The sequence below is a fragment of the Ruditapes philippinarum genome, unplaced genomic scaffold, assembly GCF_026571515.1.
Source record: "Ruditapes philippinarum isolate M1 unplaced genomic scaffold, ASM2657151v2 ctg856_1_1_1_1, whole genome shotgun sequence".
Taxonomy (NCBI): domain Eukaryota; kingdom Metazoa; phylum Mollusca; class Bivalvia; order Venerida; family Veneridae; genus Ruditapes; species Ruditapes philippinarum.
Window position 1 is genome coordinate 339,137 of NW_026862309.1, and position 24,086 is coordinate 363,222.

At 33.3% G+C, this 24,086-nt stretch overlaps 1 protein-coding gene and 1 long non-coding RNA gene across 2 annotated transcripts; one reads left to right on the forward strand and one right to left on the reverse strand.

Annotated features, from left to right (window-relative positions):
- Window positions 1-4,872: 4,872 nt before the first annotated feature.
- LOC132718603 (uncharacterized) lies at window positions 4,873-6,473 on the forward strand. Its single transcript, XR_009624115.1, has 3 exons — window positions 4,873-5,053; window positions 5,548-5,624; window positions 5,834-6,473. It is a non-coding gene; the product is annotated as an uncharacterized LOC132718603 (long non-coding RNA).
- A 9,741-nt stretch (window positions 6,474-16,214) lies between these two features.
- On the reverse strand, window positions 16,215-23,032 carry LOC132718622 (ADP-ribosylation factor-like protein 11). Its single transcript, XM_060702346.1, has 4 exons — window positions 22,744-23,032; window positions 19,699-19,863; window positions 17,793-17,927; window positions 16,215-17,479 (listed from the first exon to the last, which is right to left on the reverse strand). Exons 1-4 carry the CDS (start codon window positions 22,808-22,810, stop codon window positions 17,322-17,324), a joined length of 525 nt encoding a protein of 174 aa, XP_060558329.1. The 5' UTR covers window positions 22,811-23,032; the 3' UTR covers window positions 16,215-17,321.
- Window positions 23,033-24,086: the final 1,054 nt, after the last annotated feature.

Genomic DNA, 24,086 nt, shown 5'->3' on the forward strand with positions numbered 1-24,086 from the left:
ATGCACCTAGAATTGATATCTATTTCCTAAATAAAAGATGTTATTTTTGTTGATATGATTGACTGATTCGCTTCAATTTATAGAAATGGATTATGATTGAAATTGTACAGTTCTGTTACACAAGGTAAAATACTTAGAATTGTTAGGGATATGTATTAAAAAGTAAAACATTTTCTAATTATTCTGATTATTTTAATTATGTTGTAGGCTTACATCAAGGGGAGGTAATGTCTCCTCTGCTATTTTCTCTTTTTATGGAAAATTTAGAATTGTTTTTGCAAAACAGTGTCGACGCTGGTCTCTTATTGGAGATTATAGTTTTAATACTTTTGTTGTTTGCTGACGACATGGCCATCATAGGTCAATCACTTGAGAAAACTCAAAAACTTTTAGACACTTTAAAAGATTATTATTATTATTAAAAAGTGATAACTCGGGACTTAAAGTAAATGCAACAAAACAAAAATAATGGTCTTTCGTAAAAGGGGTGGGCTCTTACCAAAAGAGATTTGGTATTATGATGGTAAAAAATTGAAGTGGTAAATGACTTTAACTACCTGGGAACAGTTTTTGACTTCACTGGTAGCTTTTTATTGAATCAGAAACACGTTAAAGTCTGTGCATGTGTTATTATGTAAATGTAATGAATATGATCTAAGTCCAAAGTTATTTTATCATTTATTTGATGCTTTTGTTGTTTCTATTCTGAACTATTCATTTGAAGTCTTGGCATATTCTTAGTCGAAACAAATTGAAAGAATTCGTTAAAAATTTTGCAAAAGATTATTAAAAGTGAGACAGAATACATGTAATGCATATGTATATGGCGAATTGGGAAGGGACCAATTGTATGTAAATAGATATATAAGAATAATAAAATACTGGATGAAAATTGTTAACACTGATAATAACTTATTAAAACCAATGTATAATATAACATTAAATGACAGCAATAGTGGATGTGTAAACTGGGTCACAAATGTGAAAACAATTTTGAACGCTTGTGGATTTTCATGTGTTTTTGATCAAAAAAATTACATAGATAAGAATGTATTTTGATAGAGTTTAAAAATCGCATTTTAGATGTTGTTAAACAAGAATGGTTTGCTAACTTAGAACATAGTTCTCTTTTATATTTTTATAAAGATGTCAAGAGTACATTTGATGAATTTTTTCGTACTCGATAAAGTCTTTATTAATATAGCATGTAACACAAAATACAGTCAATAGTTGATTTATTCCTTTGAAAACCATATTGATTATCCATATTTCTTTTCATATTTATAAGGCCATTGATAAGCCTATCAACCAATAATTTAGAATATATTTTTGACAAAATATCATTTAGAATAACTCCGCGAAAGATTTTGCTTCATGAGCCCCACCTTTAAAAATTGGTACAATAATACCTTCTCCCCAGCATTCAGGAAATACGCAATCATTAAATATTTTATTATAAAAGCGTGTTAGAAATGGACAAATTATATTAATCGTTTTTTTAAACAACAGAGAAAAGTGTGATATGTCATTGTCAAGTATTAAAAAAAAACAATATTTAGAATATCATAAATAGGCGAATCTACAACCTATATATGATCCGCGCCATGACAAAGCCAGCATAATGGGCCTGCGACCAGCATAGATCCAGACCAGCCTGCTCATCTGCGCAGTCTGATCAGGATACATGCTGTTCGCTGTCAGTTTCTCTACTTGTTATAGGGGCATGGATCCTGATCAGACTGCCGCAAACACACTATGTTGGTTTTGTCACGGTACGGTTTAATTATATTATGCATTTAAAAAACTCTTCAATATCAATATTAAAAACGACCGACACGATCCAACTTAAACCAATTTTAAATATAATAGCGATCTGTGTATCGTTTCCCAAATGATCCTTAAATCCCGCGTTAGACCTACGTGCATGCATTGCTTTGAAATTTTCTGTATAAATAAAAGAGAAGTTTTGCTAGATGCGTTTGCCCAAGTTTCATACCAAAAGCAAATATGAACTTTTCGGGATCACTGATTTCAAAGTATTTTGGTGTTAAACATAGAGTGCACGTACATGCAGTTTCAATCAAACCTGCAAATTTCATGTAATTTTGTGATTTTTAATGCTTTCGAGATATCAACCTTGTCCTGATTTTTAAAGTGACATTATATTATGCTCTTATGTTTCGCTGTCCAGTTGAATTGCATTCAAAATATTAGGTATTATAATGGCGATTGACCAATAATTGATACTGAAAAAAGAAACAATATAGAAATTTCCAATTATCGATTATTTTTTCATAGTAAAAAATAAAATTGATCACATTTATGACAAACTGACGAGTTTTCCACCCTGGAAATAGGTGAATTTGGCCACAACGTTTCTTACTTTTCCAATCACTTTAGCACCCGGAGAACGGTGCACACGCTTGAAACGGATCGAAACCATGATCTCTCGGGTAATCTTAAATTCGTCTTGGAGATGCAACTTCTCCGTACTGTCAAGTGTTGTTACGCGTTTCTACATTTTCATAGAAAATTTAAGACTATACCCATGCAAGGCTATAAATACTGATTTCTCCTTGTTAGTGATAAAATGATTGCTGTGCAATGTACACCTCAAGTGCTTGTATATCTTAAACAGCACTTGTTTTAAAACGAATTTTAAGTGCACAATCATACATGTAACAAAAAGAGCGTTCACACTTGACATTTTAATTCTAGTATCGAAACCATATGTTCTTCATTTCTCACAGCTTTTTGTTATTATTAAACTTCCTTTTAAGCAGAGTAAAATATTAGGGTTAAGTAGCTTTTGCTAAAAACATAAAAATGTACATCAATCTGTAAATGGAAAAGGAAACTGCTTGTTGTCATCAAGTCGTTTTACAGATTAAAGCAATGATAACGCTTAAAAAGCTGTGGGAGAAACAATAACTATTTTTACGTACTCGGTCAAAAGACGCAATAATTGTGTAACACAATAAAAAGGCTTACACACTTGAGATTCATGATTTCCATTTCTTCCATGTATTTAAACAGATTGCAATTCAAGATAGATAAGTTTTGATTCATAGGCGTATGTGTTACAGCTTTTTACCTTTTATACTTATCTAATAATAAAATACGCTACTTAAGAATGTTCTGCAATAATTAATCCGTTGATATATCAATATGAACAATTACGCAAAAAGTGATGTATTGTAAGTCCTATCAATGTAACGTTTTTTTTGCCATATTTTAACTTCTTGTGCGAATGACTGTAGACAGGATTTCATGATCAATCACAACGAAGTGTGATTTCCGGTGTTGGGAAAGATTGCTGATTTTTGTTTCGCAATCGAGCTGAAAATAAATCTGTTTAAACCAATCACAACGACCGTCTCCGTATAGGAATCAAACCCGGGTCGTCCGATTCAAAGTCAAAAGCTCTACGTACTGAGCTAACCGGACAACGCCTGATGGCCTTATTGAATGCAAGCTTTTAAATAAGGAGAAACTTTAAAGCGAAATATTTTTGGACATGCACTGTTAGCGTGCACGAATATATTTTCCGGTTCAAAAATTTGGAATCAATCAGTACAGCAATTTTTAACCAGTATGGGGGATAGCCAAAAATATACTGTTGTTTGTATTTTATTTCAAATTGATAATTACATTGTTTGGGATTTTTTAATAATGATTTAATATCTGAAAAAAGTGATTCATCGGAAGCATTAAAACACAGCAAACTTACATGGGAATTACAGACTCGGTTTGATTGTGTCTGTACATGAGAGAGGAAGGCAAGACAAATGATTTCTTATGTTGCTCTGTGTTTATGAGCAATTGCTATTAGACGACAGGCTTGGCCATCATAAACTATAACATTACAATATCGTAACGTCTAATATATTGTATTGTTAAAAAAACGTTTACATTGTATCTGAATTATTGACTTAATATAAAACATTAAGAACTATTCAAATTCCCATACTCGTTTTACAAAAAACCCAAACAAACAAGTCTTATTTCAGTCTACATTTGGGTCGGTATCGTAAATCGAATTGATTAACAACGACTGACAAATTGTTTCTATTCTTTATTTTGTTATCTCGTGTAGGTATACCTATGTAGCAACGTTATTATTGATGATGTTTTTGTGACTGAATGTTTATAACATGAATTAACCGGTAATGATGGACATAAAGGTTTTACTGTGACGTCACAAGAGGATTATTCATTAAAATAAAAGTCGTATTATAGTAAACAAAAGTGAAAATATAACTATCAAGTTGTCCAGCATCACCAATACTTTAAAAAAGCATAGTTACATTACATGTATATTTAGGGAGGTGAATTTACTGACATTTAAATGATGATTATCGTCAGAGATCATGTATATACACTAACAGGAGAATGTATTTACACTAAATAGATTACATCCCAGCAAACACATGACGTTAAAATAACGTCGGATTAATGTTAGATTTTGGTCACGACGTCGGCGACCAAAATACGACGTAAATCTGACGTTAAAATACCGATGTCTAATAGACGTTTCTTTTTGACGTCGTACTAACGTTAGGTTCTGGTCAGTGTCCTGACAGAGGTAAAAAAATAACAAAAAATAATCCTTATTCGCTGTTGTAATCATTTAAACTTTTTTTCAAATGTTATTTGGATTACAAATGAAGTGTTCTTATATAAATACAGACCAAGATCGCGGCGCTGCAACCTAATAAAACATATAGGTGGCGCTGTATATAGGCAAGTTACATGTGTTATTGTTATGAAATCTATTTATAGCCACATATCTGTTTACCAGTTCCAATCATTTAACGTTATAATATTATCATTTGTGGTACATTATATGTATCAAAGTCACGAGTTTTTTTAAATAATGCTTTAACATTTAATCATAGTGACATAAAGGGGAAAGAAAATATAATTAACCTATAATTCGAATCTAAAGTCACGTGGATGGAAATTCAAATTCGTAGGCGTTACGTTTTGGCTGTCGGTCAGGAATCGGGATGCATTGATAAAGTGAATATTATAGATTTTCTTGAACAAAAAGGTCAGTTCAATTTATTTAGATTTATTTTTACTTTGTATTTGATAAATAATTGCATGATTGCAAGCACTCTTAAATTTAATTATCATTATTTGAACAGCTGAAGTAAAATGTCACACAAATTCGCGATAATGTCTAATAATAAATCTTTTTAAAATTGACATGGTTTAACTCTGCTTGTGAAGAGTTTATAATATACCTTTCAGTACTATCAAAGAGAATGCTTAGTTTTCATATTTTTCTTAAACTGTGATGTTTTTGTCAGTTAAAATCTGAGCATTGAGAATGAATTTGTACGATTTCGAGCATTTCGGACCAAGATGTTTCGGTCCCAAATAACCCAAAACGTTCCTGTCCCAAATAACCCAAGACGTTTTGGTTCCAGACATTTCGGCATTAAATCTTTAATTTAAAACTATGAAATATTTAAGATTTGCGTAACTGTTCTATTCAAACGTAGAATATATACATAAGTTAGAATATAATTTTCTTTTCAGGTAGTTAAAGTGTTGGACATGCTCTCAAAGGCCGGAGGGACGGAAACACGTGAATATGTAAAAAGAAACATAGGAAAGTAAGATTTTTGTAAATTCTATTACATACTTTAATCCATACTAAACTGGAGTTTAAAAGCGGCTTTTTAAATGTTCAGTATTTATGTTTACTTTTAATTTTTGTTAAAGCTCTCTTATAAAAAGTTGGCAAAATTGTTCATTAAGTTAAGATAACCATGAAAACATTTTTGCTTGTTATTTTTCCATGTTTCATAATTTTTTTTTTCAGTGAAAATGATGTCACACACGCTATTGGACGCTACAAACGCTACATATCCTCCGGACAGACGAGGGGTGCTGAAAGAAGGTCATATCTTAAAGCATCACACCTCAAAATTCGTGCTAATTCTCATGGATATCTAAAAGTATAACTTTGTGAAGTAACTAAAAGGCAGCAATTTATACATTACTGACAATTATCAAAGGAGATCAAAATATGCAAAATGGCACTAAATGTTTTAGAAATGCTGTAGAAATATAGTTAAAATACTGAAAATCTGTCATTAATTGCTTGAAACATTATTATCAGAATCTTTTAACTTTTCTTAAATTATAATATTTTCATTATTTTATTTGATAAGGCAAACTTTGATAGAAATGTGCATACATTGTTTTGTTCTTTAATATGTGTACATGTTTTCTTAGTTTCATTTATGTCATTGTTTTTGTAATACTTTTTGTTTTGTAATTAACTTATTTTATGTTTTATTTTGTTTAATTTATGAAAATTATTTAACCTTGCAGAATTTACTAAAATTGTATGTATCAGCTTAAAATTGCAACTTTTATTTTAAATTAAAAAAGCATAAAACATATTTTTGCTTTTAGTTTTCTGTTATACATTTCATTGGAGGGAAAGTTACTTAATAGAATGAGATACATTAAATTCGATCATATCATGATTAGCCAGAAAATATTTATGACGTGGTGAAACAAAAAAGATTAGGGGAATGATCAGATGAAGGTCAGAAAATGATTTAGGGCAGAAAAGGGTTAATCTTTAGGTCGGAAAATGGTCAGATTGAGGTAGGAAAATGGTTAGAAACTGGTTAGGTTTAGGTCGGAAAATGGTCAGATTGCGGTCGGAAAATGGTTAGATAATGGTCAGATTTTGGTCAGAAAAAGGTTAAATAATGGTTAGATTCTGACGTCTACCTGACGTCAGATTATTACGTCAAAAAAACTTTCAAATCCAACCGTTTTTCCGACCGTCATCCGACGTCAGAACCTGACTTAAATCTGACGTTGGTCTGACGTCTTGTGTTTGCTGGGATTGACAATAACAAAAAATCATATTTAAAATAACAAGAGATAACAAGAGATTGATATACTTACAATAACAAGAGATTATACTTATAATAACAAAACGAGATTATATTTACAATAACAATTAAGAGCTTATATTTACACTAACAAGATATTACATTGACAATAACAAGAAATCTTATCTTCAATAACAGCAGATCATATTTACATTAGCAGGAGAACATATATGTACAAAAACGAGAGAGGATCCTGACAAATACCTATCATTTAGTTACTGATATTAAGATATTGACGGTTTCAATTAAGAGACCATATACACAATACGATCCTTCAGTTATCATTTTCTGATAAACACGTGCCGTCAAAAATGGCTAGACACACTTCATTCCATGAAGTCTTTAAGATCAATTCACCATTTTCGATTTTCCATTTAAATTTTTTACAATTCTTAAAAATTCTTTTAGTTTCTTCCTTCCTTATTTTATGAGCTATACCAATACCATCTTCAATCAAAAATATGATCTGTTTTTCCTGTGCAATGACTTGTTCCAACATCCAACAGTATAACGCATTACTGAAGAATTTCTCTGAAGCAATAACGACGACAGACGACGATGATGCTAAATTATTGAAGAACACATCAAAATCACTGCGGCCTCCATCAGAATCTTCGTCGCAACATACCAACTGTCTCTCTGCTCCTATTTCATGTTGTAAGTTTCTTTTAAGGGGTGCAATAAAGTAATTTTCTACAAATTCTCGATTCATAAAGTGTTCACTGTCGATCATATATCTTTGTTCACTGTCGCATTCTTCGTTACCGCTATCTTCAAGTGAATAGACAAGGTAACACGCATATTTGTATTGGTGAAGACCAACACGGAGACGCTCAATTACATTATATCTATGCTCCCTTTGTCTTATAAGAAACCGCCTTTTGTATAGTTTATAAACAAATGCAACGATTATGAGAATGAAGAGAATGGCAGACGAGCATGATGAAATAATGTACAAGAGTAAGTTACATAAGTGTTCTAAATGTTGCACTGTCTTTTCACTGATGTCAGTTTTTCGACCATCATTATCTAGACATTTCAGGTTTTGCGATGTTATATTGACATAATTGGTTGTGAGAATCCATTGGATGAAATGTTTTGCGTTGCATGTGGAACATGAAATGCTGTTTGACGCAAGAATAACAGTTGCGTTCTTCTTTTTATGGTAAGAACTATCAGGTATAGAGTTTAGACGGTCGATTGAGAGATCATTCAAAATGTGTATTAAGTTGTTTCTTAGGTTTAAAGTTTTCAGTTTGCATAAATGTTCCAAACTGAAAGTTACCTGTTGAAGTTTGTTAAAAGAAAGGTCTATGACCTCCAGGGCAGAATTGTTCGAAAACATGTTGTAAGGAATTGTCTGTAAATTGTTTGCTGAAAAACTAATAAACTGTAAATAACTAAAAGATCCAGCCAGCTTTGCGAATAATGAAATGTTTTGCTTTTCCATTATGAATAATTGATTATTCGTAAAGTCTAGCATTTTAATTTGAGGTAAACATGTTGCAGCAAACGGAGTAAAGAACTGGAGGCCATTTCCTGAAATATCTACCACTTCAATACTTGAAATCGAATTGTTGGTGCACCGTAAGTCGAAATGTCTCAGATTATTTTGCTTAATGACCAATTCTCGCCCGTGAATAGGCAAAGGTTTGTTGATTGGGAGCGTGCAGTTAATAATCCATATAGAATTTGTTTTCGGGAAAATTGATGTCCCATTTACACTTATTATTGTCAGTATACCACTGAGCACACTAATAATCCGTTCATCTGTCAAATATTCATTTGATAACACTAATTTTCCAGGAGGAGGCATGGCAGTTTTTGGGAGTTCCAAATAGCTTAAATCTATAACTTTTAACGATGAAAGATCACTGATATTGAATCCTTTGTTATCTGCATGACTAAGTTGTGAATGAGAAACATTGAATTTTTCTAAAGATTTAACACAAGCAAAAATGCTAAGACGCAAATAAGATATTTCTGAGGCGATGATTTCAATTTCTCTTACTCGTTTCGTTTGTAAGATGTTTCCAAAGTTTAAATCAACCACAAGTGGTCCTATGTAATGACCCAGCCTTGATATTGCTAACACTTTAAGATTTCTTAATTTATTTGTTCCGTTTAAACTGGCTAAGAAATCTTGCATATCCAGTCTGAAGCATGAGCTCATATTTAATACTCTGACTGAGTTTGCTCCAACAAAAGCGTCAGCAGATAAAATGAAACCAGCTAAAGCTAAATGTAAATGTAATTCTGCAAGCACCTTTAATTGACTAAAACAACCTGTATCCAATGTTAATGTACCAGAGACTACTGATTCGTCACTTATTTCCAAATATTTTACAAATCTCCAATTCTTTGTTGCAAAAAATGACCCATTTACAACTAGATTTTCATCAAATTTCCTAAAGTTGTGTATAATAACACGAGAAACCTTCTCTGGGAGTTCATTTGGAAAGTAATTACATTTCAAAGTGGCACTATTTTCTTTGTGGCAGTATGTTTTTGAAATTGCTGATGGTAAAACACATAAAAATAATGACAAATAAATAGCACTCATCATTGCTTCTTGCAAATGTACAGCTTCTTTGTGTTTCTGTCCCTCTAATCTTCTTGCATTTTAGATTAACTGTTTTCTACACCTATACAACTTTGTCTTGTTAATGCCCATCCCTCTAATCCACTGCATAAGAATTACTTTTTAGAGCGTTCCGTACATATCTACAACTTGGTTTTGTTGCTGTTATTTCTAATCGTCTTAAATTTCTGACTTGGCTATGCTGTGCACAACCTGTTCGTTTTACGTCCTCTAATTTTTGGTTTGGCTATTCTATACACAACCTGTTCGTGTTACGTCCTCTAATTTTTGGTTTGGCTATTCTGTGCACAACCTGGTCGGGTTACCGTCCTCTAATTTTTGGTTTGGCTATTCTATGCACAACCTGTTCGTATTACCGTCCTCTAACTTTTGGTTTGGCTATTCTGTGCACAACCTGTTTGTGTTACGTCCTGTAATTTTTGGTTTGGCTATTCTGTGCACAACCTGGTCTTGTTATCGTCCTCTAATTTTTGGTTTAGCTATTCTATGCACAACCTGTTCGTGTTAGGTCCTCTAATTTTTGGTTTGGCTATTCTGTGCACAACCTGATCGTGTTACCGTCCTCTAATTTTTGGTTTGGCTATTCTATGCCCAACCTGTTCGTATTACCGTCCTCTAACTTTTGGTTTGGCTATTCTGTGCAAAACCTGTTTGTGTTACGTCCTCTAATTTTTGGTTTGGTTATTCTGTGCACAACCTGGTCTTGTTACCGTCCTCTAATTTTTGGTTTGGCTATTCTATGCACAACCTGTTCGTGTTACCGTCCTCTTATTGTTAGTATGGATATTCCCTGCTCTTTTACGACTTATTCATGTAGCCGCGTCTGTTATCTTCTAGAAATTCTGATTTTGATGGTCACTCGGACAATCTTTTTCTAACTTATCGCTTCATGTGATGAATTAATGCAATTATGTGTATCTACACAAAAAATATAAATACATTTACAGTAATAACGTTTTCCATTAACATATTTCCGTCAATTATTGTAAAATATTATAGATGTTAATAACTCATTGACAAACTTTTACATATTAAGTATTACAAAATGTGAAGCCGCGACGGAAAAATAAAACGGAAATACTAAGTGGATTTTGATATACACAAGTTTTTACGATGAAAACTTCGAAACTACCGAGTTATTTTACAGTGTTTCACGATTAAACTCATCTCTCTGCTGGTATTTTAAATAGTTATTCCCTCTGTTAATCAAAGTTCTTTTTTTAAATCTATAAATCGTCTTCTAATGTAGTTGTTTCCTCTGGCTTGTGTCCAGGAACAACAAAATCTATAGAGGTAACAATTTACACAAAAAAAGTAGTTTGATGACGTCCAAATTGTATGCAAAGTAATAAATTTATGTATAATTATTTAAGTGTGTTATCAAAACATTTGTGTGCGCTTAATATTTAATACTACTAGCTCCTTTACATTAATCTCAAAGGAGCACACCAAACTATTATGCACAAATGTATAGACACTGTTTGATGTGGGACAAGAATGTCAAAATGAAGAGCTTTTCTTAATATTCGGACATTATTCCCCCTACAGAAATGGTTCTTAGAATGAGAACAAAAAAGGCAACGCTTGTTAAAAGGTCAATGAAACGTCATTGAATAGCAATATAAAACAGTGGAAAAAACGTACTTTATATAATTGCTTGTATACATCGCCTAACAATGTTCAATGTCAAATAGAGCTAAAAATAAATATTGCAACACTATTATATATGCGTCCATGATAACAAATAGCATTGCATTAACATATGATATGTTATAACAGTAACAACCATTTTATTTAAATATCCTGTATGTTGTAATTGAGGTTGCGTACCACACTTACGTGAAATTATATACATGCATATGTATATAATTATGCTTATAAAACAATTTTCAAACACCGAAGAATATGTAAAATATGTACTGCAAATATGTGTACATATTATATGTAATCATCAAAATATTAGCATGAAAAAATTGACTTTATAAAAAATAATTTTTTATTACCTTCCATTATTTACATGAAATGTTAAATTCGGTAATATCTTTATAAATAATGTGTTTTGGAACTTACAACGTTGATAAATCTTAATTTGAGCCTTATATTTATGATAAAAAAACCATGAAAAATTGTGTTACAGGATCGCTTCACTTCTACACATATTATTTGCAATATAGAATCAATGTATATAAAACCGTTAAAAAACCAATAAACTTAAAGACACTATGCAATGTAGTGAATATTAGATCTACTTTGCATGTACACATTTTAATCTTGTAAAACTTTAAATGTATAAATACATTTAATTAAAACATTTTTGTTTAAAGTGAATTTATGCCCATCCAAGAGTAAATGGTGAGTGTTCAGATTAAAATATAATAAGTTTACATTTCGTCATATTTTCAATTTTTATTTGTTTGGGTCGTCAGACCAAACAAATAATGGTAGCGAAATTTCAGACTCTAATGCTGTTAATTGCAAATGCCGAAAGTAGTCCGCTTTTTTTAAGCGGTTACTTCCCTATATATGTACACTAACGCCGAAAAATTTAGGGGAGATCACTGCGTAAAGATGGTCAAATGACAGGCGCATTAATTTTCAAGCAAAATAATTCCTGAATGGCCGAAGATTTCTAATATTGTTTTATTCTTTATAGATATATATGCTTATAGTAAGCGCCATGATTATTAACACAAGTGTTAAACAACAGTTAGCGTCGTTACAAACCCTTATTTAGAATAATATGGTTTTCTTCAGCCGTTAACATATAAATTCTCCGTGGCCGAGGGGTTTGCGCGCTCACTTTGGTAGCGAGAGGTCTGGAGTTCAAATCCCAGTTTTGGCAACTCATTTTTTTTCAAATTGTTTAAGTCAAATAAACATTGGATTGAATATCAGTGTTGCAATTAGTCTTATAGCCAATTTACTACAATTAAAACCCTGGAAAGCATTGGTGGCACTGTACAAAAACAAATTGGTTTATAATCTCACAACCTTCACCTTTCTGACATTCTGAGACCCAAACAAATTCAGCGCCTTCTGTGCTTTGATTTAATAAAAGTCACCTAAGTAACCAATAACCCCCGTTTCCCACTATAAGAATCTTAAATAGACCGGAATATCTAGCTCGAGGGTAACTGTTTACAGCGGTTACGAGGCTCTGCCGAGTTTCTACTAAACAGTTACCCGAGAGTTAAATATTCCCGTCTGCACCGACAGCCAGTGTTTGATTCTTTTTCTTGCAAATTGCATGTCAATTATTCTCGGAACAGAATTATGAAAACTGATATTGTCATTACGCACTTTTTCTTATAGTAGCGTTCATTCATAAGGAAAAATTACGTCATCATAAGAACGCGATTCATTCCTAAAAGGCGCGCGTCAATGACGTCATTTAACGCATGCGACTTGTCTCACATGAGGGGTGTATAGCACCGGTGAAAACGGTAGATAATCCTGTCTGATATGCAAGAAATAGATATCTGTATCCTTCAGAAATTATCGGTAATGTTCAATTTATAAAAAAAAGTGGGACAGTCATTTAAAATGTTAGGCAGTTTTATATTTTATCGTGAACATTTGTAATTATCAATTATTGTTCTATCGCCATTAATATACAACCAATTTTGACTAAGCTTGACAGTACGGAAGCGTCCTGGTACGGAAGAGTCCTGGTGCCAATTCATAATGTTCTATTAAAAAATAAACTCCTACGTAGCAGATAAAAAAGCCTAATTAGGAGTTTATAACTCCTACGTAGGACTTTTAAACTCCTACGTAGGACTTTGTAAGTCCTACGTAGGACTTTATAACTCCTACGTAGCACTTTATAAGTCCTACGTAGGACTTTGTAACTCCTACGTAGGACTTTATAACTCCTACGTAGGAGATAAAAAAAACCTAATTAGGAGTTTAAAACTCCTACGTAGGACTTTTAAACTCCTACGTAGGACTTAATAACTCCTACGTATAATACATATCAAAGAACTGAAAGTACAGAGTTCGACGGACATGTATGCTAGAGTATAACTTAAGATAGCATATTATGTAGGAAAATAAATTATATGAGCCGCGCCATGATAAAACCAACATAGTGCATTTGCGACCAGCATGGATCCAGACCAGCCTGCGCATCCGCGCAGTCTGATCAGGATCCATGCTGTTCGCTAACAAACCCTGTTACAAGTAGAGAAACTGATAGCGAATGGCATGGATTCTGATCAGACTGCGTGGATGCGCAGGCTGGTCTGGATCCATGCTGGTCGCAAACCCACTATGTTGGTTTTGTCATGGCGCGGCTCATATGTGTCAAGTTGTAATTGTGGCAAGCCACTTTAGTAAATACCTTTAGTCTCTAGCCAGAGATGATTTTGTCATTCTCTGCATATATCAAACGATGATTCTGTATTATGTACGTTTAGTTATATTTATTATACACATGTACACAAAATGTATGGGTTAAACTTTGTTCAAAGTAGGATATACAGTGTTATTCATTATTAAACATATGCATGCATAATGCTCCGCAAACCGTTATCTTCTTAAACTTTACGGAGCAGGAACAAGACACTTCACTACCCCCCTGCCCCCTATTAGGATTTAATCATTTGAAACGGCCGAATATGGATAAATTGCTCGTTTTGTTCAGCTAGTTCGTATTGAAATCGTAATCATTAAAGCCTTTTAAAATTTTGATATATATGCTTGATGTCGAGTAAGTTTTTTTTCGAATAGCTGTAAAGCAATTTTTCGGGATACATCGCCAATGCTTACAGACACCTCATCCTAAGACACTGTACACTCTAGAAACCTGAGACACTTTATCAAAAGGTGAAGTGTTTCGGCATGGCTGTGTGACTAGTAGCCTAATGATCGCTAGCCGCATGGGTTCAAACCCCGTTAGGCGCAGGCCGTTGTTTCCTTGAGCAAGAAACTTTACACTCATTGCTAAGTACGTACTGGTTGGTTCCAGGAACGGATTCGAAAGTGTGTCTATAAGCTTATAGCTTCCTACACAATCAAACTTAAATAAATTTTGTATGAACCAAAGGTGAAATGTCCTCTATATTTAAGATTTGAGGGGGGGGGGGGGGAGAGTGTCTTGTTCCTTCGCCGATATACCGGTCCGGAATGTTGAGATTTGCAAAGCATTCTGTATGCATTTCTCATAAAGTCATAAAGTCCTACGTAGGAGTTATAAAGTCCTACGTAGGACTTACACAGTCCTACGTAGGAGTTTAAAAGTCCTACGTAGGAGTTACAAACTCCTAATTAGGCTTTTTTATCTCCTACGTAGGAGTTATAAAGTCGTACGTAGGAGTTACAAAGTCCTACGTAGGACTTATAAAGTCCTACGTAGGAGTTATAAACTCCTAATTAGGCTTTTTTTATAAAGTCCTACGTAGGAGTTACAAAGTCCTACGTAGGACTTATAAAGTCCTACGTAGGAGTTATAAAGTCCTACGTAGGACTTACAAAGTCCTACGTAGGAGTTTAAAAGTCCTACGTAGGAGTTACAAACTCCTAATTAGGCTTTTTTATCTCCTACGTAGGAGTTTATTTTTTTATAGAACATTATGAATTGGCACCAGGACGCTTCCGTAAATATCTTCTATGAAAGTATGAGTAAAATATTTTTTTCTTCTTGCGGCTAAACATTATTGCAGTATTTTGTGACATGTATCTACAATATTCTTCGGTGATATACGAACATTTCAGAAACATTATAATCAGAAAATCCTTTCCAGCTATTTGTTATGGGTGATATGAGTTCTGGTCTGGTCTCATTATATAGTACATATTCTACATGTACTTCTTTTTATTTTATTTCTTTAACATAGTGAAAGCATGTCCGACATAATTATGATAGGTTCTAATGTGCTACTTCAATCGTTTATGTACATATTGAATTGCGGGATGATCAAACACTCCGGTTTTAAGCCGATTTTAACGTCAAATGCTCATTTACACGTACCCCACATTTGACATTGTTATATTAAGATTTGAGAGCACGAAATATGTAACCATTTAGACCAATGTGTTCGAGATTTTTCCAGCTAACAGTTTTATCAATTATGTCGACATCAGTAGTAGAACACTTGTTATTTAAATCAGAAATGTATATCATATATACATGACCATTCTATATACAGTGTAGGTACCTACTTATTCAACACTTCTGTACATGTATATAATATTGAACTTTCACGTGAGGTTCAAGTCGTTTTAGGACAATTTTTCTTACAGTATGTATTCTAGCCTGTATTTATTGGTCGTTAAACATTTCTAACCGTTGTGTTAAAACACTGGAATTCATGGCAAATGCATAGCTATACAGGCACATCATCGCTGAACCTTATACAGATTTCCGTTCATATGTAGGTTCTTTTTTACTTAACGTTTCACTCCTGAACAAAGCACGTAGCTATATAATAATGTAACATTCTTATTACCATTAAGAATTAAAACTGGCAGAATTGTTGGCGAAACTCCCGGGCAAAGACTGTGTATTCTGCCAACGAAAGAAAATGTATTTTTGTCACTTTCAATTCATCTTTGAAAAATAATAAAACGAACATCTTGTGGACATCTCCATAAATATAACTATTCCGACTGAATCAACAAAATATTGAAACATATGATAGTATGTGATAGTGTCATGTTGTAATGTTATTTCATCAAGAAAAAAATCATGTTTTCACATTTTATTTAAGAAATTTAACAAAGTACATGTACATATATTATGGCAAACCAAAAAGTACGTACTAAAAAGCATTTGAAAGATCGGTAGATATTTACACTTCATGTATGGTGGTATATCAATAAATAAATTTCAACATATAATAACAAAACATTATAAATACATGTATAATGCTGCTTGTCCGATACTTATAATATTATTGTAAACAGTATCATATACATGAATTTATTATAAAACAAATACAATAAGTAAACTAATCTTCTACGATGACTGCTTATTCCAAACACATTATATCAATATCTACCTCCGTACAATAACTGTTTACAAAAAAAACCTTAAAAGTGAATTAATCGCATGTTAAGATGAATTATGCTGTCTGAACAAATTAAATACATGACATATTTGAATTTTATAAGCTACACCATTAGAGGGGTAATAAAATAGCACCATTAAAAGCACATACGTTTGTTTTTTACAGTCAAAGCAAAGTTACATAAAATCAAAAAGATAATGCCAAAAGGGCATACAGAAAATGACTTAACCACGGATTTACATCACATTGTAATGTAAATCCGTGACTTAACTAACAGCTGAATTCAGACTTACTCGTCATGTAAAAGTGATTTTTACACCGAGCAGTAAAAACTCTAACTTACGAAGTTACAAAATATATATTTTCCTGAACATGTAACAGTAAAACACAGTTTGAGCGACAGATACAGAAGTCATGCTAATCCCATACTTTAAAATAAATAACTTATTTTTTCCAAAGACATATGTAGTGATTGATTGCGTGAAAAATGACAGAGCACTTCCTCTACCGTTAATATGGCATTTTACCTACACACATACTTTTTTATAAAGTGTAAAGATTATCCCATATAAACACTCTCCTTGATATTGTCTTTCAATACTTGTATAACTTAAGTCATTCGAAAAATATACATTCTGCCCTTAGTGATGGAATGTTATTCCCATATTTCGCTCTTTATAACGTTTTTCTCTGTGTTGTTGATAATAACTAACCACGTTTTTGTGGATCAAAATACCGAACGCGTGACTGACCGATATTGTATACTATAAAAGGCTTTCACTTTCAGAGAGCTGAATCAAGGTGTATTATTTCACCAAGATGTCTGAACGCTTGCTTGTAAGTCTCAGGATCATCTTTCCTTGTTCGTACGCACGCATAATGCCTGTGGTCGGTTAGATTTAATATGCTCAGAATAGTTTCTGCTTTCTTCGGTGACATGTCTGAAGCAAAGAAATAAAACAAAGCATGTCTTGTTTCAGTAGTAACAGTTGTAGAATATGACATTTATGTTTGGTATACAAGCTCAAACATGCATAAAATTGTAGCATGAGGACAATATTGTACTTTTTAGCTTCCATGATCATAAGAAGAAAATTAATTTCATTGTCATCCACTGTACAAAGACAATATAACCGCTAAAGTAAAAAAAAGTATTTATAGCGCCATTGATACATTCTTAACCTGCCTAAGTAGAAACAAAATACATGTAGTACCATTGACATCAGAGGTATAAGTAGAAAGAAAATATAGTACCATTGAGATCCTGCTTGCTGACTACAAGAAGAAGAGGTAAATTGTGTAAATCTCTGTCACTGAGAAGTTTGGTCAGATCACTCTTGACCGTGTTCATCTCTGCTTCATTACCTCCTTCAAATACATACACAATTGCTGCAATATAGATTGTTTCTTATTTGTTAAACAAATTATAATTATGTGACATTAATTGGAGACAAAACGATTATATACAAATCATATAATGCATAAATGTTGTCATCAGCTATTCTAACCTTCCTATTTTGCTATATACCGGTAATGATATTACTCATCGTTTGCTGAGCACCAAATGTTTCTCACTATATTATGAAAAGTTCTTTTTTTAATGTAATTATCTATTTTGCATAGTTTGATACAGCAAAGTTTTGAGTTGGTACCAAAGCTAAATAAAGCTAAATGCATGATGTTATATCAGAAAGGTCTTGCCACGGAGTACTTGAAGCAGAGACACGTTATTGTCCGTATACACCGGTAAATAACAAAATTATGGTCATTAAAAGGCGAGACTCTGATAAGACGGCATTTGAATGTAGCAGATATGTGGAGGGCTGTAGTGATTTAAGGAGTAGGTGAGCACAGAATGAGGTAGCTATAGCGCATGGTGTATATCACACCATTGACACCGGTAAAGCCTGGACAAGGTATCAGCTGTATGGTACAACCGTCAGAAGTATGGCAGAGAAGAGAGCAGCTGAAGACGATTCTTGATTATCCAGGCCCTTCTAGACCCAGTATAACAATTGCAATGACTCGTTTTCACCGCCAGGTCCGGAAAAGGTTTCGATCCGGCAATATTGCTGAGTAAGATCGCTACGGGGTTGCTAAAATGTGTCTTGGAAAACTTCAATTTGCAAATTGTCCATATGTTTTCGATTCTACCATCGATACCTTTATGACACGCTCTGGACCAAAATAGACGATATATAATAATTTTAAAGTCCAAGACCACGGAAGACTCTAGCTAGCTTTCAAAAGACCTCTGGTTGTACTCGACAAACCTCTCATACTTAAGATAATTAATGTACAGATAGATGATAAGAGTTCTTCGTTGGAAAGCCCCAAACAAAATGAAATATACAACTTTAGGTCATTTTTGAAATGAAAGAATGAAATGATAGGTAAGTAACCCAAAAGATCATTGTATCAATAATCAGCAGTTTTTTTCCTGCAACAATTTAGTCTTCTTGTAAAATTTAAAAGCTTTATGTAACATATAGTGTTACATGATAAACAATGACCATTATATAGATACACGTAGCGTCTCTAGTGGACACCTAATGAGTGAATAGCCACCATTTATATATCGTCTAGGTGTTGACAAAATTACGATATATCGAAGAAATTGCAGGAAGTTTAAATTGAGATTCTTCGCATATTGCCTAATTATTATGGAATCACTAGATTCATTGATAAGTGGTAGAATCTAAATGAGAATTTTCTCGGGGTGGTAACAGTATAAAAAATTTCCGATGCGAAGAGACTGAGGAATGTAACAAGCTTTCTTTTGGATCTTAATATATCAAATAGAAATGTTAATGTTATAACTGTAAATTGATAACCAAATTAGCAAAATTTTCTCGTTAATAAAAATGTTAATAGGCGGTTAAACATATATATACGTTGACAATCGATTGTCACGTTGCAGAATGTTCTACCTTAGTACTATTTCACTGTAAGAACAGATTAATACATGTATCACCTGAACAGAATGGTGCACGCGATCATGTGTTTGTTAAAGTCTTCCTAGCATTTTGCAAGATTAATAATGATTTTTCTTATTGTATGATTTGCCAGGCACAAATATTCTTACATCTTCGAACTTTTAAATTGCCTATTCAATATTGCAGACATGCAAATATTTCTTTGTATAAATTTTTATATTGACCTTCTGTTCCGTGGAAGAATTGTCGTCTGCGTGATGTATCTGTGACGTCCCAGATGAGTAGAGGACCTATCCTAGGTCGTGTTACTGTTTCTACATTAAAACTTTCTGTAGGTAACGTGTCTGTAATCATATTCCGACACCAAAAATATAATAGAGTTGTCTTCCCTGAAAGAAAGTGCGTTACAAACGTTTAACAAGACATATTTTATGCACAGCATCAAAATGAAGCTGTATTTTATTTGGTTTACTATATGGTATATAAAATCTTAAAAATATAGTGGTGTTTGCGACCGACAGAATCATGAATGGCAAATCTGTTCCAGCAATCCATGTGTAGGGAATCTGATATACGGCTTTAACTAAATAAACAAGTAGAAACAAGTTGTAAAAATATAAAACACATTTACCATCTCGACTTTTAGCTATAAGAGTTTGAATCTGATGAATATGGAATTTTGCTTGGCCAGAGTTTCTAACTTGCATTAAAATATCATATGCAAACAACATATTATTTCTGTTCTTTTGTTTTGATTTGCTATTTAAACACAACCATTCTGTTACCTTTGCATATCTTGATACATTTTTGAGAACAAATGTTCATATCACTTAAAAAGACAAACACAAACAACAAAAATAATTAAAGACAACAACAACAACAACAAAAACGTTTTTATATAGCTTGACTCCAAACTTCCCAAACGTGTCGGGGGCCTCCGTGGCCGAGTGGTTAAGGTCGCTGACTTGAGATCACAGGTCCCTCACCGCTGTAGGTTCGATCCTCACTCGGGTCGAAATCTTTCATGTGAGGAAGCCATCCAGCTGGCTTACGGAAGGTCGGTGGTTCTACCCAGGTTTGCTCGTGCCTAAAATAATGCCCGGAGGGGCACCTGGGGTCTTCCTCCACCAATAAAGCTGGAAAAAAATCGACGAAAAATCTCGGCGGACGCTCTAGGATGGCCCGACTTGAGTGTACGGTCGCCCATATGGGCTTTCCGGCGGCGACCTTAAATAAACGCATAAAAAAAAACCCAAACGTGTGTTGCCACTGCATCACAGGCCTCCGACTAATGCAGATGGCGATATATAATATTCACGTGCCAAAACAGTGGGGTGGGTATTTATTTATATTTTATAGAAGTATTTCAAGAAGTTAATGGTAGGCTAGTGTAGCTCTCAAATTTCAACATTAGTTTTCTTAAGTATTAATAATTACCAGTATTTACCATGTTTACACTTGTTTTCTAATCCAGTCTTCCTTTGGTGGAAAATGTAAATGTTGTAAATGTACAATTTAGCAATTTAATACAAATGTATTTTGTAGTTTAAATCTTAATTTTAAATAAACCTACATGCACTGGTCACTATGATGTTTTAAATCATCTATGTCACGGTTCAGAACTGTTCACTATTTAGAGGAGAAAATGTGTAAGCGGCCGGATAGCTCAGTCGGTAGAGCCGCGGAACGGTATTCCGAGGGTCCCGGGTTCGAGTCCCGGTCAGGCTGCACATTGTTCTCACCCTGTGACATTTGGCGCCCAACGGGGGACTGTGACTGCCTCTAGCTCAGAGTTCAATTAGCATTGCTCTGTAGCACGAATTTCAATATTGTGGTGAAGTATGTCACGGTTCAGAACTGTTCACTGTTTAGGGGAGAAAATGTGTAAGCGGCCGGATAGCTCAGTCGGTAGAGCCGCGGAACGGTATTCCGAGGGTCCCGGGTTCGAGTCCCGGTCAGGCTGCACATTTTTCTCACCCTGTGTTATCTATAACTTTAAATTACCATCAATAACGACAAATGTCTAAGCTAAAGCAGTTAATTCGTTTCCCCTTTACGTTTAATACTAAAAGTAACTCGGATAAAATTTATTAAAGAAGGTATATCAAGTCATAAAGCGGATTGTCAAAAATGTCAAAATATGCACGTCTTGAAGAGATTTTGATTTCTTTTAACTATTTTATTTATTTGAAGAGAACACTTAAAATAATAGTACAAGTGTAGTCTTGATTTTCTGATATCTTCTGAAGGTGTGCTGCTTTAATGTCAAATATAACAAAATCTTTTCAAATTAATATAGCAGCAAATCTGTCGAAATAGCTGAAAGTAATATACGATACATGTATATAGAAAAGCAATTATTTATTGCGAAACACTAACTGCTTAAATATATATACATGTAGTAAATTACGTTTAAAGCTGCCCATATCCAGATGAGTGAAATTATGTGTCAGTAAATGTAGTCAAAATCTAATTGACACAACTTTGCTCTTGGTTGTCGTGCGAAAGTCATGTAAAACATGACTGAATGAATTCATTTAACAGCAATATATTCATCTCCAACTTGAGTATTTTGACAGTAAGCGTTTGTACACGACGTTACTAGCAGAGAAAGAGTAATTTCAGAATTTATTTAAATAACTTCTGTTGATACTGTCACAGAAAAGCTTTTAAGTCTCTATTTGTACACAAGCGAATATTGTTAAAATACTAGCTAGAACATTTTATCTTAAACTTTCACAGTATAAATCTAGAGAAATGTTTCTTAAATACATAGCTTTAGAAATAAATGCACTTGTACTTAGAAACTTCGTACGCAGAGAAAAAATGTCCATTTCAAATTAGTTGGTGTCTGACATCACTTTATAGCTACTTCTCTGATAAAACCAATTGAAGGAATTATGTACAGTGTTTCAGTAGCTTGTCGTTTAAAACAATACGAGTGACTTTATCATTACACTAGATCTATTGATCAGAATAAAAAACTTGAGACAGAATTCCCGCTCTATATGTGTTCGTCTGCTGGGGTCATCATACGATTAATTGAGAATTTATTTTTCTGGGGCTGCGGTATATCGTTTGTCAAATAGTCTGAACTATCATTCTTATCTTGGTTTCAATTTGACAAGTTTATCTATACAGTATATACAATTTACATGTCTATATCAGACTGACTTGTTATTCAATATACCACGCATGTTTAAGCACGTTATGAATGCGGTATGTGCATTTAACGGAAAGTAGTCGAATAATTAATAATGTATGTTCACCTGATCCCCTTGGTCCAGTTAAAAGAACTTTTCTAGGAATCCTTCGGGCACTGCAGACTCCGCCCATCCTCAAATATCACTCACCAAAACCAAGGAATTTTGCCATTAATTTTAATTTTTATTCACATTTCCATTTTTTAAAAGTATGTCCTTATCTGTGAATTTACTGAAACACGAAATACAGCATTGATTGTAAACAGACACCGAGATATTTTCCAATATTCCAAACATGTCCCTAGATGTTACTACTGTTCAGCAGAATACAATTGTTTATATTGGATACACCGGAGTCACGCAAGGGAGGTAATTGGAAATTTTCATTCAGCGGAGTAAATACGAGTAATGTTCCCTAAAGGACATTAGAAATAAATGGAAGCAGCATGCCGTCAGATTTATCCTAATTTTCACAATTTTGAAAATGTGTTTAAAAGTAAAATATTGTTAAGTGAACAAAGAAAGTAATTAAAATATTGCTAACGGCAATTACAATCCACGTGAATTACAAAAAATGGGTCGAAAAATTTCCGGTTACTAACGCAGTAGAAATATGGTGATCAATACTGCAAAATTAATCAATAATCGCACAAAAGATATAAACTATTACTTGAATTTTGAATCTACACATGTATTTACTTTTCTTAAAATCTTAGTGCGTTTTCCAAAAGTTTGATTTTCTTGAAATAATTTGGCTCATCTGGAGGTATGCAGCTACAAAAGAAATAATGGGTAGATTAAATAAAATAAATGCGGAGGAAATAAGAATTGATCTTATGCATGTTTATTTAGTTTATACACATTTATTTAAGTTCAATTGTTTTGGAAGCTGTTAGCTTATTGAAACACCTGAAACCAACCAGTACTAATTAAGCATGAATGTGAAGTTTCTGGCTGGAGGAAACAACGGTTTGTCCCATGATATTCAAATTTAAACGTGCTTTAAAAATCTCCTGCTACTGGTTTATTGTATCCCCGACTGCAGTGCAACATAAAAGTTATTTTTTATATTTTCAATACTGACCAGTTAAATTTAAATGAAACAAATGTAATCAGCCTGTTGTTTTAACAAACTGTATTTCATTTTAACACATTTGATTAATTGTAAAAGATTACATGCACAATATACATACTTGTTCTACTTATCTTCGTTTTCCCCTCTGATTTCAGTAAACTTTTAAGATGTTATTATTTTTTATAATTATTTCCCAGGATGTAAATATTGAAATAGAGTTGAAGCGACTTTTATTGACCAGTTACCTCCCCTTAAAATCTAATCACTGGAGTTTTATAATGCTTCTTCCATCAAATTATTTCTAATTTTAGAATGATCTGATAGAAAAAGTTCT

Bases quoted from the DNA above. Each gene is read 5' to 3' on its own strand.
- LOC132718622 (XM_060702346.1), bottom strand. From the start codon at position 22,810: ATGGGCGGAGTCTGCAGTGCCCGAAGGATTCCTAGAAAAGTTCTTTTA. The intron at 19,864-22,743 runs GTGAACATACAT...ACTTTCTTTCAG, and splicing joins AACTGGACCAAGGGGATCAG to GGAAGACAACTCTATTATAT. The intron at 17,928-19,698 runs GTCAATATAAAA...TCTATATTGCAG, and splicing joins ATTCTTCCACGGAACAGAAG to CAATTGTGTATGTATTTGAA.